At 29.1% G+C, this 14216-nt stretch overlaps 1 protein-coding gene across 1 annotated transcript in view; it reads right to left on the bottom strand.

Annotated features, from left to right (window-relative positions):
• Positions 1-14216, bottom strand: part of LOC148311341 (putative G protein-coupled receptor CG31760) — a 269803-nt gene that overhangs the window by 137658 nt on the left and 117929 nt on the right. Inside the window, exon 5 of the mRNA XM_088256792.1 lies at positions 3414-3614. Coding sequence (XP_088112918.1) covers positions 3414-3614 — 201 coding nt within the window. The remainder of the gene's footprint in view (positions 1-3413; positions 3615-14216) is intronic.

Consider the following 14216-nt stretch of genomic DNA (forward strand, 5'->3'; position numbering starts at 1 on the left):
ACAAACACCCAGACAAATTGAAAATAAATCTTTCTTTAATTTATTTTGCACTTGGCGGGAATCGAACCCGCGTAGCCAGTTTCATCTACCCAACTACGCCACGGCGCCTGTCTATATATTTAAAACACATTCTAATAATCTATAAACCATTAATATTAAAATGGTATTAAATGATTAAGAAAATTCACTTTTGAAAGTTTAATGACCTCTTGTGTAAAATTTTCCATTTTTAATTAAGGGTGATAAATGTTTGAATTTAAAAAAACCTCGTCGTTGAGATTTCCAAATAAATTTACAATAAAAAAATGCAACACCAAACAATTCTATCAAACTTTAAAATATTTGGGAACGAAATTTAAATAACCTCCTTACACGTGTAAAAACAGAAAATATTTTAATTCTTAAGAATTAATCAAGTGCCAATTATTAATTTTAATTTAATAAAAAACTAAAAAAAAAAATTTATACATATAAATATAAATGTTAATAATAATACAAAGAAAAAAGACTATCCCATCATTAATTAAGTATTTACAATAAACATTAAGTGTAAGTCCCTCTCTAAGTACAAGAGCTCAGTCTCTTCTTTTAGTTGAGGCAAAACGTAACTAGTATAAGATATAAGTAGAAATGTCTAGTAAATTAATTTAATTGTTTTAATTAAATTAAACACTTAAATAATTCACTAAATTGAGTTTTAATCCATTAAAAAATGAAATCCATTAAATTTTTTAATGGATTAAAACTCAATTCAGTGGATTATTCAAGTGTTTAATTTAATTTAAATTATCATGTCATTCCACAAAGTTAATGCCGAATCAATAAATAATGAATTAAATTGTAATATTTCTTTTATAATATGCTGAAAAAATGTTTTTAGTAGTATTGTTGTTTCATAGAATTTATTATTTTTATTATTTATTGCTTCACAAGCACTGTCAAATTAAACATGCTAGAAATACATATATGTTTTCTCTTCCATATAACCAGATTTTGTCTACCTCGGTCTGGAGGTCTCGGGTTCGATTCCTAGGGGGGGTCAAATAAATATAAGTGATTTTTTCACTGTAATATTTATTCAATAATACTCTGGACTGATACTTGAGATAGGCTGATCACCTTTCCTGCATGTGTTAACGATAAAGATAACACTGCATTTATATGATGCAGTGCCCTGTGCATCATTGGGGTGCGGAGAAGTGTTTAAATAATATAATCAGATTGAGCTATGCAACGCAGCGCGTGATCGGGTATAGCTGATTATTAAATTAATATAAAAATCTCATTAAACCACAAGAATTTGCCTCATTAAAAGGTAAGTACATTTCTGGTACATAATCTCATATTTTAACCGTTTCTTTCTATTTTCAGAAGAATAACACTCAATTCAATGAAATCGAGCTTATATATATTTAATTTGGACCAGTTTTCCACTGCGCCAGTCGAGTTTACTGTGGTGAAAGATTTCGTATCCGTTACCAGGAACGAATGATAGAGTTCTCGAAACTAAATTATAGACATTATCTTCGCTTCGAATACATTTTGAAAGGCGACCACCTTTGGATGTTGCGTGAAAAAGGTTTCGTGTGAAGGTGCCCTCCCCGAGAACACGGGACTGGAATAGCAACTAGGAGCGTGAAAGCCTATTTGACAACTGCTAAATCAAATACGCTATTATTAGGCATTAAACAAATTTAGGCTAGGAAGAAAATTGGCTTTGAATATGCCGTTCAGTTCAGTAAAATAGGCGTTTATCACAATTAAACAATTAAACTAAATAAAATCTATCACGCCAATTTTCCCCAGGGATAAGCAGAGATAATAAAACGACATACCATTCTGCCTTTGCAAACATTATTAGCATCTTCCACATTCATGCATCTCCTCATACATACCAGTCGATTATAATGCCTCCTGACCTGACCGCTTTCAAGTATTTGACATACTAGATCATACCAAGTTTTCTTTGGTCTTCTTTTGCTCCTACTTTCAACTACGTTAGCCTCGTATATTAGCTTAACTGTCTTCACATATCTGAAATATCTCAATACACCATTCTTAATTTTATCGATAATGCTTATCTCAGCTTTGAATTTTGTCATTATTTATCATATATTGTTTTGCCACACTTCCTAAGGGTCACATTTCGACAGCACCTAGTGTTTTTTTTATTCTTTTTTTGCCAATTCCATGGTTTACTTTCATACTTTAGGCTGGTATCTCAACACACCTTTCTTAATTTAATCGATAATACTTATCTCTAACCTTGCATTCTTTTCCAATATCACCTTTTAAACTTCTATATATGATATTAAATCATATAAAGGATGTTTACGTAATCACATACCGATAAGATAAAAGTAATAAAAAGAGTAGAATTTTAACGAGGAGAAAAATGTATACACCTTAAACAAATTTTGAAATTCCACATCGTTAATCTTTGGTCGGAGCAATACCAATATGTGTACAAAGCTTTGCAGTTTGCAGAATTCAATAACATGCGCTGAATTCTCGTCGGAAAATTTTTCATGTAAAAACATTTTGTTTTAGAAATGTGTATGAATGTCAATTTATTTAAATGCACTTTGTGGGCTGCCATATACGTTAGTTTCGCATTATAAACTTTGGAAAATATTTTTATATTACTGATTACAAACCGCTTACGATTGAGTTATAAAAATATTTAGTTTTGCGTTTTAACAAGTATTTTCAGTTTATATCATTGAGAATTTAAATCTAACGCTGTTTTGAATTTATAATACAGTGAATATAGTTTTAAACGGCATATAAAATGAACGTTTTTTTAAAGAAAAACTTTCATTTAGTAAACGATAATTGGTCAAGGATTGAGATAAAATCAAGGATGTACCACGTTTATTAGACGCTAAAATAAATATTATTTGAAAAAAAAAACACTTTTATTTAAAATAGGAACTTAAGTTGAATGTCAGTATTGTAACTAATGATCTATCCTGATAAGCTAGCGACACAGTCGACCCGCGATCGAAAACTCAAAGTTCCATCCAAAATCATTCGTTAAATAAAGTTTTTTTAAATATCCGCCTCCGTGGTGTTATGGTTAGCGTGTTAAGCTACCGTGCTGGAGGTCCCAGGTTCGATTTCCAGGGGGGGTGAGAATAAATATAAGTGAATTTACATTATAATATTTATTTAATATTACTCTGGACGGACCCTGAAGCGCAGAAGTGATCCCCTTACCTTCATGTAATTTACGACCAAGATAACATTGCATCAATATGATGCAGTGCCCTATGCACCATTGGATGTGAATAAATGTTAGAGAGATCACATAATTTTTGGAAACTCAAAGTTACAGACCCATTAAGCCCAATATGTTATAAGTTTAATACTTTATAAAATGTTAATTGTCAATAAGTATAAAGAGTTCTTACCTTGACATTTCCATACTTCCACGTGAAGAATACGACGAATGGCAGGCAGCAGATGACGATACAGTCAAGCACCAAGATGGCCGTGCGCATGAGCCAGTTTAGCGACACCACGCACGGCGAACTGTCCTCGCAAGCTTCACAACCCTCCGCGCAAGGAAGGCACTCGAACACACCTTCGCCACTGTACCTGCTGATTTCGTCCTGCGAAAAAGGAAAGTGAACTTGTTAAATCAAGCAATAATAAAATTTCATTAATTGATTCGGCTGTCACTTTGTTGTAAAATCTCTCCATTTTTAATTATACCACTCTTTTTTTTCTTGAATGTTTTCCGCAGATACTTTGTGGCACATTTTATAATATCTTTATAAAATTAATTAACTTTGTTTTCACCCCTTTTTTATTAATAGAATTCAACCTAACGGTTTCAAACATACATTGTCATCATCAGTAACGGTCCTTTGTTTGATATTTTTCCAATTTCTGTTCCTAAAATTTCTGCACAGTAGGTTTTTGTGTTTTTTGTGTGTTCTCCACTTTACGTATGTGTGCGCAGCTTCGTCTTGTTTTTTGGGTGATTCCATTAGTTGTTATTTGAGGTTGCTATGCAATGAATAATAAAAATAACATTTAGGATTTTTATGGGGTGTGTGGAAGTTTTTTGTGAGAGTGTTTTGATGTTTTTAATATTTTTGATTTAAAATAAACCCTGATGATGACAATGTATTGTTGAAACCGGTAGGTTGAATATTATAAATAAAAAAGTGGTGAAAACAAAGTTAATTAATTTTATAAAGATATTACCACTGGTATTTAGTATGTAAACATTTATTAAAAATCAATAATAAAATGTGAATATTGTTAAAATATTGTCTTTCTTCCTCGTGTGTCCTGTCAGGCCCCCCCGACGTTGGCGATCACCATGACAAAGTCTTCGCGGTCCTTCGCCGTCCGGAACAACTCTTCCACTTCTCTTATCCCGGGCCACTACGCCTGTTTTCTGCCAGCTCCTTGCCATTCTTCTATCTTTCCCATCATGATAATTTGCAGTATGTAGTATTTCTCTTCACGTAATACGTGACCCAGATATGAAATCTTCCGAACCTTGATACTTGATTCGGCTCTTCTGAGAACTTCTTCATTTCTGACCCTATCCACCCAGAGAATACAAAGAATTTTGCTGTGAGGCCTCATTTTAAACGCTTCAATCTAATTCATCGTGTTCACCTTAAGGGTCCAGATCTCAGATCCATTTACATAGCCATACGGAACACATATAGCAATTTTTGAGTTCTGTCGAAGTTTAAGGCTAAGATTGTCATTGCAGAAGAGCGCTCTAATTTAATATAAATATCTTCATTATTTTACCCTTTGCTGCCGATTTGTATATTCAAAACATCGCGCTTCACCTTAAATTAGAGGTGTGTTTTCTACAAAACAAAAGTTTCTAAGAACATCTGCTCACAACAGTTTTTTTCTTAGTCCGTATTTGGAATTTAAATGAAGCTTAAATCTTTTTTGATATATCGCAGAATACAAAATGGGGCTCAATCTTGTCCTTTAGAAGAATTTAACATAATATGCTAGTACCCTAAGATATGATACAAGGATGATATCATGTTTATATAATGGATTTCAAAAGCTTTAACAATTATTTAACAGAAAAAACGATTTTTTTTGTTGAAGACAATGCTTAAGTCTAAGCGGCTAATTGCTATTTTAGCAAAATAATAGTCTTTCATTCCAGGATTTTTTTCGTTACCGAGAATCAAACACCGTTGAATGAATGAAATTATAAATTTAACATTTATGTATTAGTTTATGTATTTATCGTTTAATGAAACACAGATTTTTTGAGAATACTAAGTTGTTTTTTTTAAACAATAAAATACAACTTAGTAGACCCAGAAATTCTGTGTTCGATTATAAGTTTAAACATAAATTAAAATGAAGTTCTACAAATTGATTAATTAATTAACAAATATTTTTACGAGTATTTTTCAATATTTACCAAGTAATATTTTATTTATTATTTTTTATGAATTGCACATGTTTTGTTCAACAAAACAATACTCTTACTGGTTTATTTTCTTTCTATGGATTTATAATTATTCTCGATTACCGTATGTAAAGTTTATTCTCAATTTTAAAGTTCTGCCCTTGGGACGTTGAAATATGAAGAAAGGGTGGAAATTGTTTTTTTTAATTTTTTTTACAGTAGAACAACAACGACAAGCGAAGGGTTTTAGTCATTGCGATGATAATGATGCCGAATGCATAGAAACACGTGTCACAATAGATTTTTGAAAAAGTGATGATATAAATAAATTTAACCACAATGCGACCACCGAATCAATAAATTAAAATGTCTGAATTGAAGTTGAATAAATCTTATTTATGTAATCAATAAATATTTATATATTTGAGCTACGTAAAAAAAAGTTTTCTAAAGATAAGGAATTGGAATAATATTTGAAACTAAAATATTAGATTCTTGTTTTAGCATGTAGTAAACATTAATAACAATTGAGAAAAAAACACGAGTATAACAGTAACGGTAAGTGGTTTGAAACAAAGTTTTAGTTTTCAAGAAAACTTCTTAAACTATTCGCAAAATCAGAGAAAAGAAAACAGAACGTATTTCTTTCAACATATGTTTTTTTTACCCGCAAAACAACAAAGCAGACTTTAACACGTAGCCCATAAATCACTCGTACAAAAATAAAATACGTATAAATCCACGGAATTAAAACTAAATAAATCTGAAATACGCACATAATATTTCCCAACTGATGTCAAGCAAAAAGAAGGAGCCACATTACTAAGAAAAATACAAAATTTAAGCGTATTTGAGTCTATGTATACAAGATAGGCCAACTTTGTGAGACAGTATTTATTTTTACGTTTTGTAAATTCAGTGCTTTTATTTTTTCAGATAACAACATTTAAAAAAATTGTCGTTACATAGCTAGTGCAAACCTGGTACAAACGATTACATTTTTAATTTTTTTTTTGAATGTGTCCTAATACTTGTTCACAAATCTCCATTGAAGAGTAATTTTTAAATATTTAATCCACAAGATTAATGTTGAAGTAATGAAATGATTAATGTTTTATGTACGAGTTCCAAACTAAAATTGAGTTGTGTGGTTGTCCATCATAGGTAGAATGGTAAACGTGAGTAAAAAAATCACTTATCCAGCCTTTAACTGGTCATAAACCATGTAAATACTGAAACTTCCATTATCTTATTCATCGTCGTTAAGATGTCAAGGATGATAATTTTTTATAATGTTTTCCTACCCACATTCTATTGTACAATTGTTTCAAGGCAACATATGCAACAGAATACATCATTATTCAGTTATTTAAAAAATTATTCGACTAATAAAAAAATGATTTACTCTTAATGCTAAAAATTAATTTCCAAATAACGTCTCAATCATTATTAATCTATCCTTGGAACCAAAACTTTCTATCATATAATCCTTTTATTCCTCCTCAAGTTTTGAACTAATCCTACTGGATACGCTAATCTTACCCACTGGATAATTAAATTTTGTCATCATACATACTGCAAATTCTAATACTTTAAAATAGATTTTTTTAACCCATGTGCAACCACTATCCATTCATTTTAACGTTAGCGTATAAAAAAAGTAATTGAGATATACCTTTGGTTAGCATGAAGACATTGCGTAACAACAATAAACCCGATTTTTTTATTTGTCTTTATTTTAAACTCTTCTCCAAGGTTTATTTGGCATGTACATTATATAAAAAACAATGAAAAAAAAATACAAACAAATTATTAAAATAAAAAACCGTATTCTTAAAATGAAATGAAGGGAATAAAGTAAAATTAAGTGATAATACAGATCAAATTAATAAATGACATTTAGACACTGCAAATATTTTTCGAAACTTGAAGATCATACACACCCATAAATATGCAAATGTTTATGCATTTTTTTCCGATAAACATTGTAAAAAAATCACTTCTTTTAGTTGGACAATAAGTATAATAAAAATATGAAATTTAGAAAGTGCTAAAAAAATAAAGAAATCGGACTACGTTATGTATTTTGTGACTGCCTTCTTTAAACACCGTGTTTATTTTACTATCTCCAAATATATCTATTGTCCTATGTAAATACGAAAAAGAACTAAGAATGAGTATGATAATACTCGAATCATAATAAAATATATTTATCTGATGCCATATTGCGGAAAAACACGCATAGCTTTTAACGGAAGGACGGGCTTTCTGAATAATATTGAATAATGAATGGAGGAAATGAACGTATTTACCTAAAATAGAATGTTTGTATTTGAATGGATACACTGTTATGAAAGTTCATATTATTATGCTAATATAAATGTTTTTATTCGGTAAAAGCAAATTCAAAGTGGTTTTAATTTTTATTTTATTAAACTTTTATTTCGATTGACTATTGAGTATTTGCTTCTATATTGAAGTGTTATACTGTTATAAAATTTCATATTTTAATATTTATGTATATTTTTATTTATTTATTGATTTGGCGTTTAATTTGTAGAACTCCATATTAATTTATGTATTAATTTTAAATCAAACACAGATTTTTTGAGTCTACTAAGTTGTATTTTATTCACAAGAACACATAAAAATTATATTGTGACAATTGTTTCGCCTCGTTAGGGCATTATCAAACGAATGTGAAGATCAAATGGACTACGGTCCTTATGTAGCTATACAATTCTAAGTGACAGTTTTAACACGTGCAGCAATAATTTATGGGAGACAACAGTAGCTAATGGGGGATGTAGGTATGTAACCTTATATTTATTTTCTGGGAAAGGATGAATTTATTGACATGGCCATATTTAAGAGAATTACTATTTCAAAGCTTAAAACAATTGTTGGTAATATTATTTTTAAGAATTTATATATGTAGATGTAATTATTAGTTTATCAATAACGCATCATGCAAGCATTTACATAGAGAGAGATGATGTACAATAATAGTCTATTTAAATATGTTTAGCAGTAGTGAAGACATAAGGTTGGTTTGTTCATTAGGTAGTGGGGGATGTAGTTATGTATCCTTATATTTATTTTCTGGGAAAGGGAGAATTTATTGACATGGCAATTTTAATTTTTTTATTTTAAAAAAGAATTTACATGCATATTTTTTTTATACAGCTACATATATATATATATATATATATATATATATATATATATATATATATATATATATATATATATATATATATATATATATATCTATATAGCCTTTTTAAAAGCAGTTTTGATTAATATTGTATTAAAGCTTTTTTTCGATTAACTATGGAGTATTGTCCACCTCCATAGTAGAATGATATACTATTTCAAAGGTCCCCATTATCATGTCAATATTAATATTTTGATTCAGCTATTAATTTCTTTTTAAATATTAATTTAATTAAATCTTTATTTCCATTGACTATAAGGGAAACTGGTATAATGGTTGCCATTTTAACATTAATATGAATGTTTTTATTCGGGTAAATGGCAAATTGAAACACAGTTATTTTTTTGTTATTTTAGTTTAGCTTTTGTTCTACTGACTATGGAAAGTTCATTTCTATAGTGTTGTGGTTAGTTTGTTTGGGTACCGTTCTGAAAGTCTTAGTTTCAATTATCAGAGAGGGAAGGGGGAGTTGTCAAAATAAATATTATTGATTATTTCACTTCAATATTTGTTTGTTACCTACCAACTTTGATTAGCACCTGAATTTCTTACTTTTCTTTCATATAATTAACGACAAAGATAACACTGTTTTGATACAAAGTATCAATAAATTATTGATAAAAACGTTTTTAAATCCATCTGAAATGTTGTTTATCTAAGTATTAAATTTTCTAATTTCGTTTGTGACCCACATTTTAAAGGTTTCATAAAAAAAATCGCACGAGTGAATTTTTTTATTCTTTTACCAAAACGTTAAACTTTCAACGTTGTCAAAGGGCTTTCATCTTTTGCAATGATAAATTAATATTTATTTTAATAAAATCCTTAATTTACATTTTGTTAGTAAAATTCGATGACTTTTATTGCTAGAAAACGAGATTATTTAGCATGTTTAATAAAAAAATAAACGAGTTGATTAAATTATTTTTTGATATCTCATCAAAAATGAAGAAGAATACGGAAGTCTGGGCATTTACGGGGCTTACGACCGTCATAGGCTGGTTTAAGTGATATCATAAGGTCACAAAACACGATTACATGTGATAAAAAATACTTTCTCATTAATTTTCGAAAAAAATCTTATATTTTTTGTAATGCATTATATTTTATTGTTTAAATTATTCCTTTCTTTAAAAAAATATTATTTTGACAAATATGGTTGTTAATCAACGCAGACGGAGAGCGTGGAAAACTATGCAAGATCTAATTTTTCAAAACTTGAAATTAGTTAGGTCAGGAGGTTACTCAGGTGGAATAATCAGCGGGTATTTATTAAGAGATGGATGAATATGGAAGATGCGAAAATTGTTTGAAAATACAGTTTGGTTTGGGGTTCTATTCTCTCTGCCTATCCCAGCGGGAAGCAGCGTGATGATTAGTTGGCTAGTATTTAATTAATACAGTCTAATAAAGGTACATAAACGTTAAAAGGGTAAGTTATTTTATTTGTCTTGTATTTTGTCACAGTGTGTTTCAACATCGCTATAATAACATCAGAAGATAGAATTATTGAATTACGAGAGGAATCTACAAACACAGATTTCATAAATTAGATTTATGTTTGTAATCCTTCAATCCATTCATTATTTTATGTACTATAACAAATTTATCGCTGTACTGCCATGAAAACTGTTCGAAACTAATACCAAATTTGAAATATATTTTACCCAAAATATAGAAACTGATTTATCGTACTTCATTATATTTAAACGTCGCTGATGTAATATTTACGCTTAAAGTAAAGCTTTAACCGGAAAATTTGATTATCTCTCTATATTATATTGTTTGTATGAAGGCTCTAGGTAACATGTTAAACATGTTTAACTAAATTAACTCCTCGAAGGATTAGTACTAGGTTAAAGATTACGATTAAAACAAGCATTAATGAACACAGAGAACATAATAAAAGCTCATGTTTTGTGACCTTATGATATTAGCATGTTACCTAGCTTATCGATAAACAGTATAATCACATTTTAAAGCCAGCCATGCGGACGGATTTGAAAGTTTTGAGCGTGTAATGTAATAACCATAAGTGCATTTTCGCGTTACCGGAATAAGTTTGCATATTACACTATAATATGTGCATGCAAATTAGACACTAATGCACTTTTGAAAACCTATTTTATACGTCTGAAATGTGCCTGAACTTTAGTACCTCCTGGCCGCATTAGGGATAGACATAAACGAGAATTAATTTGTTTTGTGTATGTGACGTTTTAAATTAAGGACAAATGTGCAAAATAGAGAAACAAATATAAAATTCACATCGAAACTCTAAAACTCTAATACATATTCATATTAAAATGGTGTATAAAACTAGGTAATAGTGAGATTATACCAATTAAAAATAAGAATTAAAATTATTTCCCACGTCACCCTATTAAAAACGTTTAAAAAATACAAATTCATATTATGTAATGATTTTATTAAATAAACATAAATTGACTGTGTGTTTTCAGTTTTTTTTAAATTTATATTTGACTTTGATTTTGAACACAATGAATATATTTTCTACGTAGTCATCATTAGTCTAACTATTGTTATTTAAGAATAATTTTTAAATTCTGAAATGATCAAAATACAAAAATATAAACGAGTGTGATGATTATTAAAAGGATGTTAAATATTAAATAAATGCAAATATTACTTCGTAAATAATAAAAAAGGCATTCACACGAAATAATTATATATGGCGTATTATTAATTATATGTGCCTGTTGTTTTGGAATCTTTAGTGCATATTGGTCCTCAATAACCAACAGCCACATGCAAAGTAAGTAAAGCGAGTATTAGAACTCGGGTTGACCAAAAATTGATTGTGATTAAAATTTTGTGTACATAGTTGTAAGTGTGTGAATAGAGCTATGGTAGTGACGTGAAGTATTTTTTGCACGCTGGTGTAGTGATTAGATTTTTATCCTGATAAAGAGACGCGTACGTCTAGAAACCGGTAGACAAAAATATCGGTGAGTAGTTTTACTCGTAAACTAACAATAAGTACTAAAATTTTATAAAAAAATATATAAATATATATTGGCATACATATGGCGATTCAACAAATTCAGATCTTAAGTACCATATGTATGTTCGTAATAATTTGAAACCGTCGCCCGTCACCGTCATTTTATTTTAAAATATTATTCCTTTTCACGAGAATCCATCAAAGATGATATTAAAAAGTAAAGAAAAAATGTTGCATCACATTCAAAGATTCTCGCTGAAAGAAAACTCCCTCAATATGAACAAACCAATAGAAATAAGAAATTAATGCCGATTTTGACAGAGTTGAAATTGGATTATTTGTGTTGCTTTCATGTGTTTGCCGAAGTTATATGTTGCTCGAGAAAACAAAAAACTTCAAAGAAAGAAAATGTAACGATTTTTATTTTGTTTGAAAAAAGGGAAGCTTCTTTTAATTTTATAAATGACGTGCAGTACGTGGTAAAGGAATCTTCGCTTTATGAAGTGAGTCTATGTTTGAAATTTCAAACAAAATATTACCTTCAACCGTAGCAGCAAAATTCATTAGCAGACTTTAAGCGTACTTATTTAAAAGCTTATGAGAAAGAACAACCCATACAGTTATAAATAATAAAAAAAACACATAACATAATAAATAAATGTATAAACGAGTAAGTATTAATCATAATGCGGTATGATTCTACATTTATTATTGTATCTGCTATTTTTCCTCGTTGTCTTGAAAAAAAAAACAGTTGAATTGTATTTTAAAACAAATTGGGTTTGGAGTTGTCAATCAAGTGAGGTTACTTTATATGGAAAATGAGTGCAAGTTTGAAATAAATGTAAATAATCCTAGGTTTGTACGTTTAATTTCAAGGAGATTCATTTTTTTACTTTTTATTTTATTGTTAAATTCGTTTTCAAAGACAAAAAAAAAACTTTATCCAAAGAATTCGTGGATTCCCTTTAATCGTGCGAACAACTTATTTTGCAACATGAGCATTGCTTATTTGTAATCCCTTTAGAAGGCATGGCAAGACAATAAATTTATATGTAATTTTATTATATTATTCTATATCTAAGAGTTTTAGTTGGAGCTCCAGTAAACGAAGTTTCTGACAGACATAAAATATAATTTAGCAATAATCCTTAATCGTTTTTATTAGATGAAGCAAATATTAAAGAGCAGTTTTTCAGAAACGTGATTGTGTCTCATTATTAAATTAATAATTTGATTGTTAATCAACTCAATAGAAAAATGAGTATTCCTTTATCATTTTTTTAATGAAGCAAATACTTTTTTCCAATTTTCAAGACAGAAACCGTGTTTCACCAATGTGAAAAATATTTCATTTATAACAAAATTATTCATCAATTGATATGAAATATGAGGAATATTTTGAAAACATTTTTAGATGAAGCGAATATTTAACAACAGTATTCGCAAATAAAAAATGTGATTTGGGCGCCTAGAGCAAATACGTTTTTCATCAATGATAGGAAGAAATACTCAAATAGAATTAGTTACTAGGTACATCTTCCCATTTAAGCATAACGACCGACTCCAACGCCTGCTATATTCGATATACGTTGAATGTTCCAAAAAATAATTTGATATCGGTGTTTCAATCTCCCTCAAATCAATCACATTTGCAACGGCTCGCCTGCGAACATTTTTTTTTGCTTTTGGAAATTCGTTCATCCAGCGGAATAAAGCTACGTCACCAGACATAAATTTCACGCGTTCTGTTGGAAAAAACTAAAATGTGTGAAGCGACTTGATGTAAGGAATATCCTTGAAAAATAAGGAGGTGTATCTAATAGACCGTTGGAATATCTTTTATATAACCCGTGCAAAAAATTACTCCATTATGCGTGATAATATTTTACACTCCGTAAGGTGTCCAAAGCACGTTTTGTTTCAGAGTATTTTTTGCAACATATGCATAATAAAATATTACACAAGTAAAATATTGTTCACATTGTTTTTTTTATTATACGATATTACAATAATATGATGTTTACGAATTTTCGTGAGATTTTTTTTACGTACAAACGTTGTTAAATAAAAATAATAGTACAAAAAAAATAAGTTGATACCATTCTAGTTATTTATTGATTTGGCGTTTAATTTGTAGAACTCCATTTTAATTTATGTATTAATTTTAATTCAAACACAGATTTATTGAGTCTACTAAGTTGTATTTTATTAACAAAAACACATAAAAAATTATATTGTGACAATTGTTTCGCCTTGTTAGGGCATTATCAAACGAATTCGTTTGATAATGCCCTAACAAGGCGAAACAACTGTCACAATATATTTTTTTATGTGTTTTTGTTAATAAAATACAACTTAGTAGACTCAAAAAATCTGTGTTTGATTCAAAATTAATACATAAACCATTCTAGTTGCTGGTTATATTTTTACAAGCGTTGCAAAAAATAAATTAATTAAACGAGACACCTCGGTGTAAAAAAATGTTTTTCAAATAACTGAAGTCTTAAGTTTAAGTAAAAAAAAACTTCAGTCTTGCTTGTAAATCCGTTTTTTTTTTAAATTAATAACTTCAAATATTAACCATGTACGTTTGCCATATATTCAAAATATATTAAAAGTGC

The sequence above is a fragment of the Brachycentrus maculatus genome, unplaced genomic scaffold, assembly GCF_059751285.1.
Source record: "Brachycentrus maculatus isolate JH-2025_06_01 unplaced genomic scaffold, ASM5975128v1 h1tg000067l, whole genome shotgun sequence".
Classification (NCBI taxonomy): domain Eukaryota; kingdom Metazoa; phylum Arthropoda; class Insecta; order Trichoptera; family Brachycentridae; genus Brachycentrus; species Brachycentrus maculatus.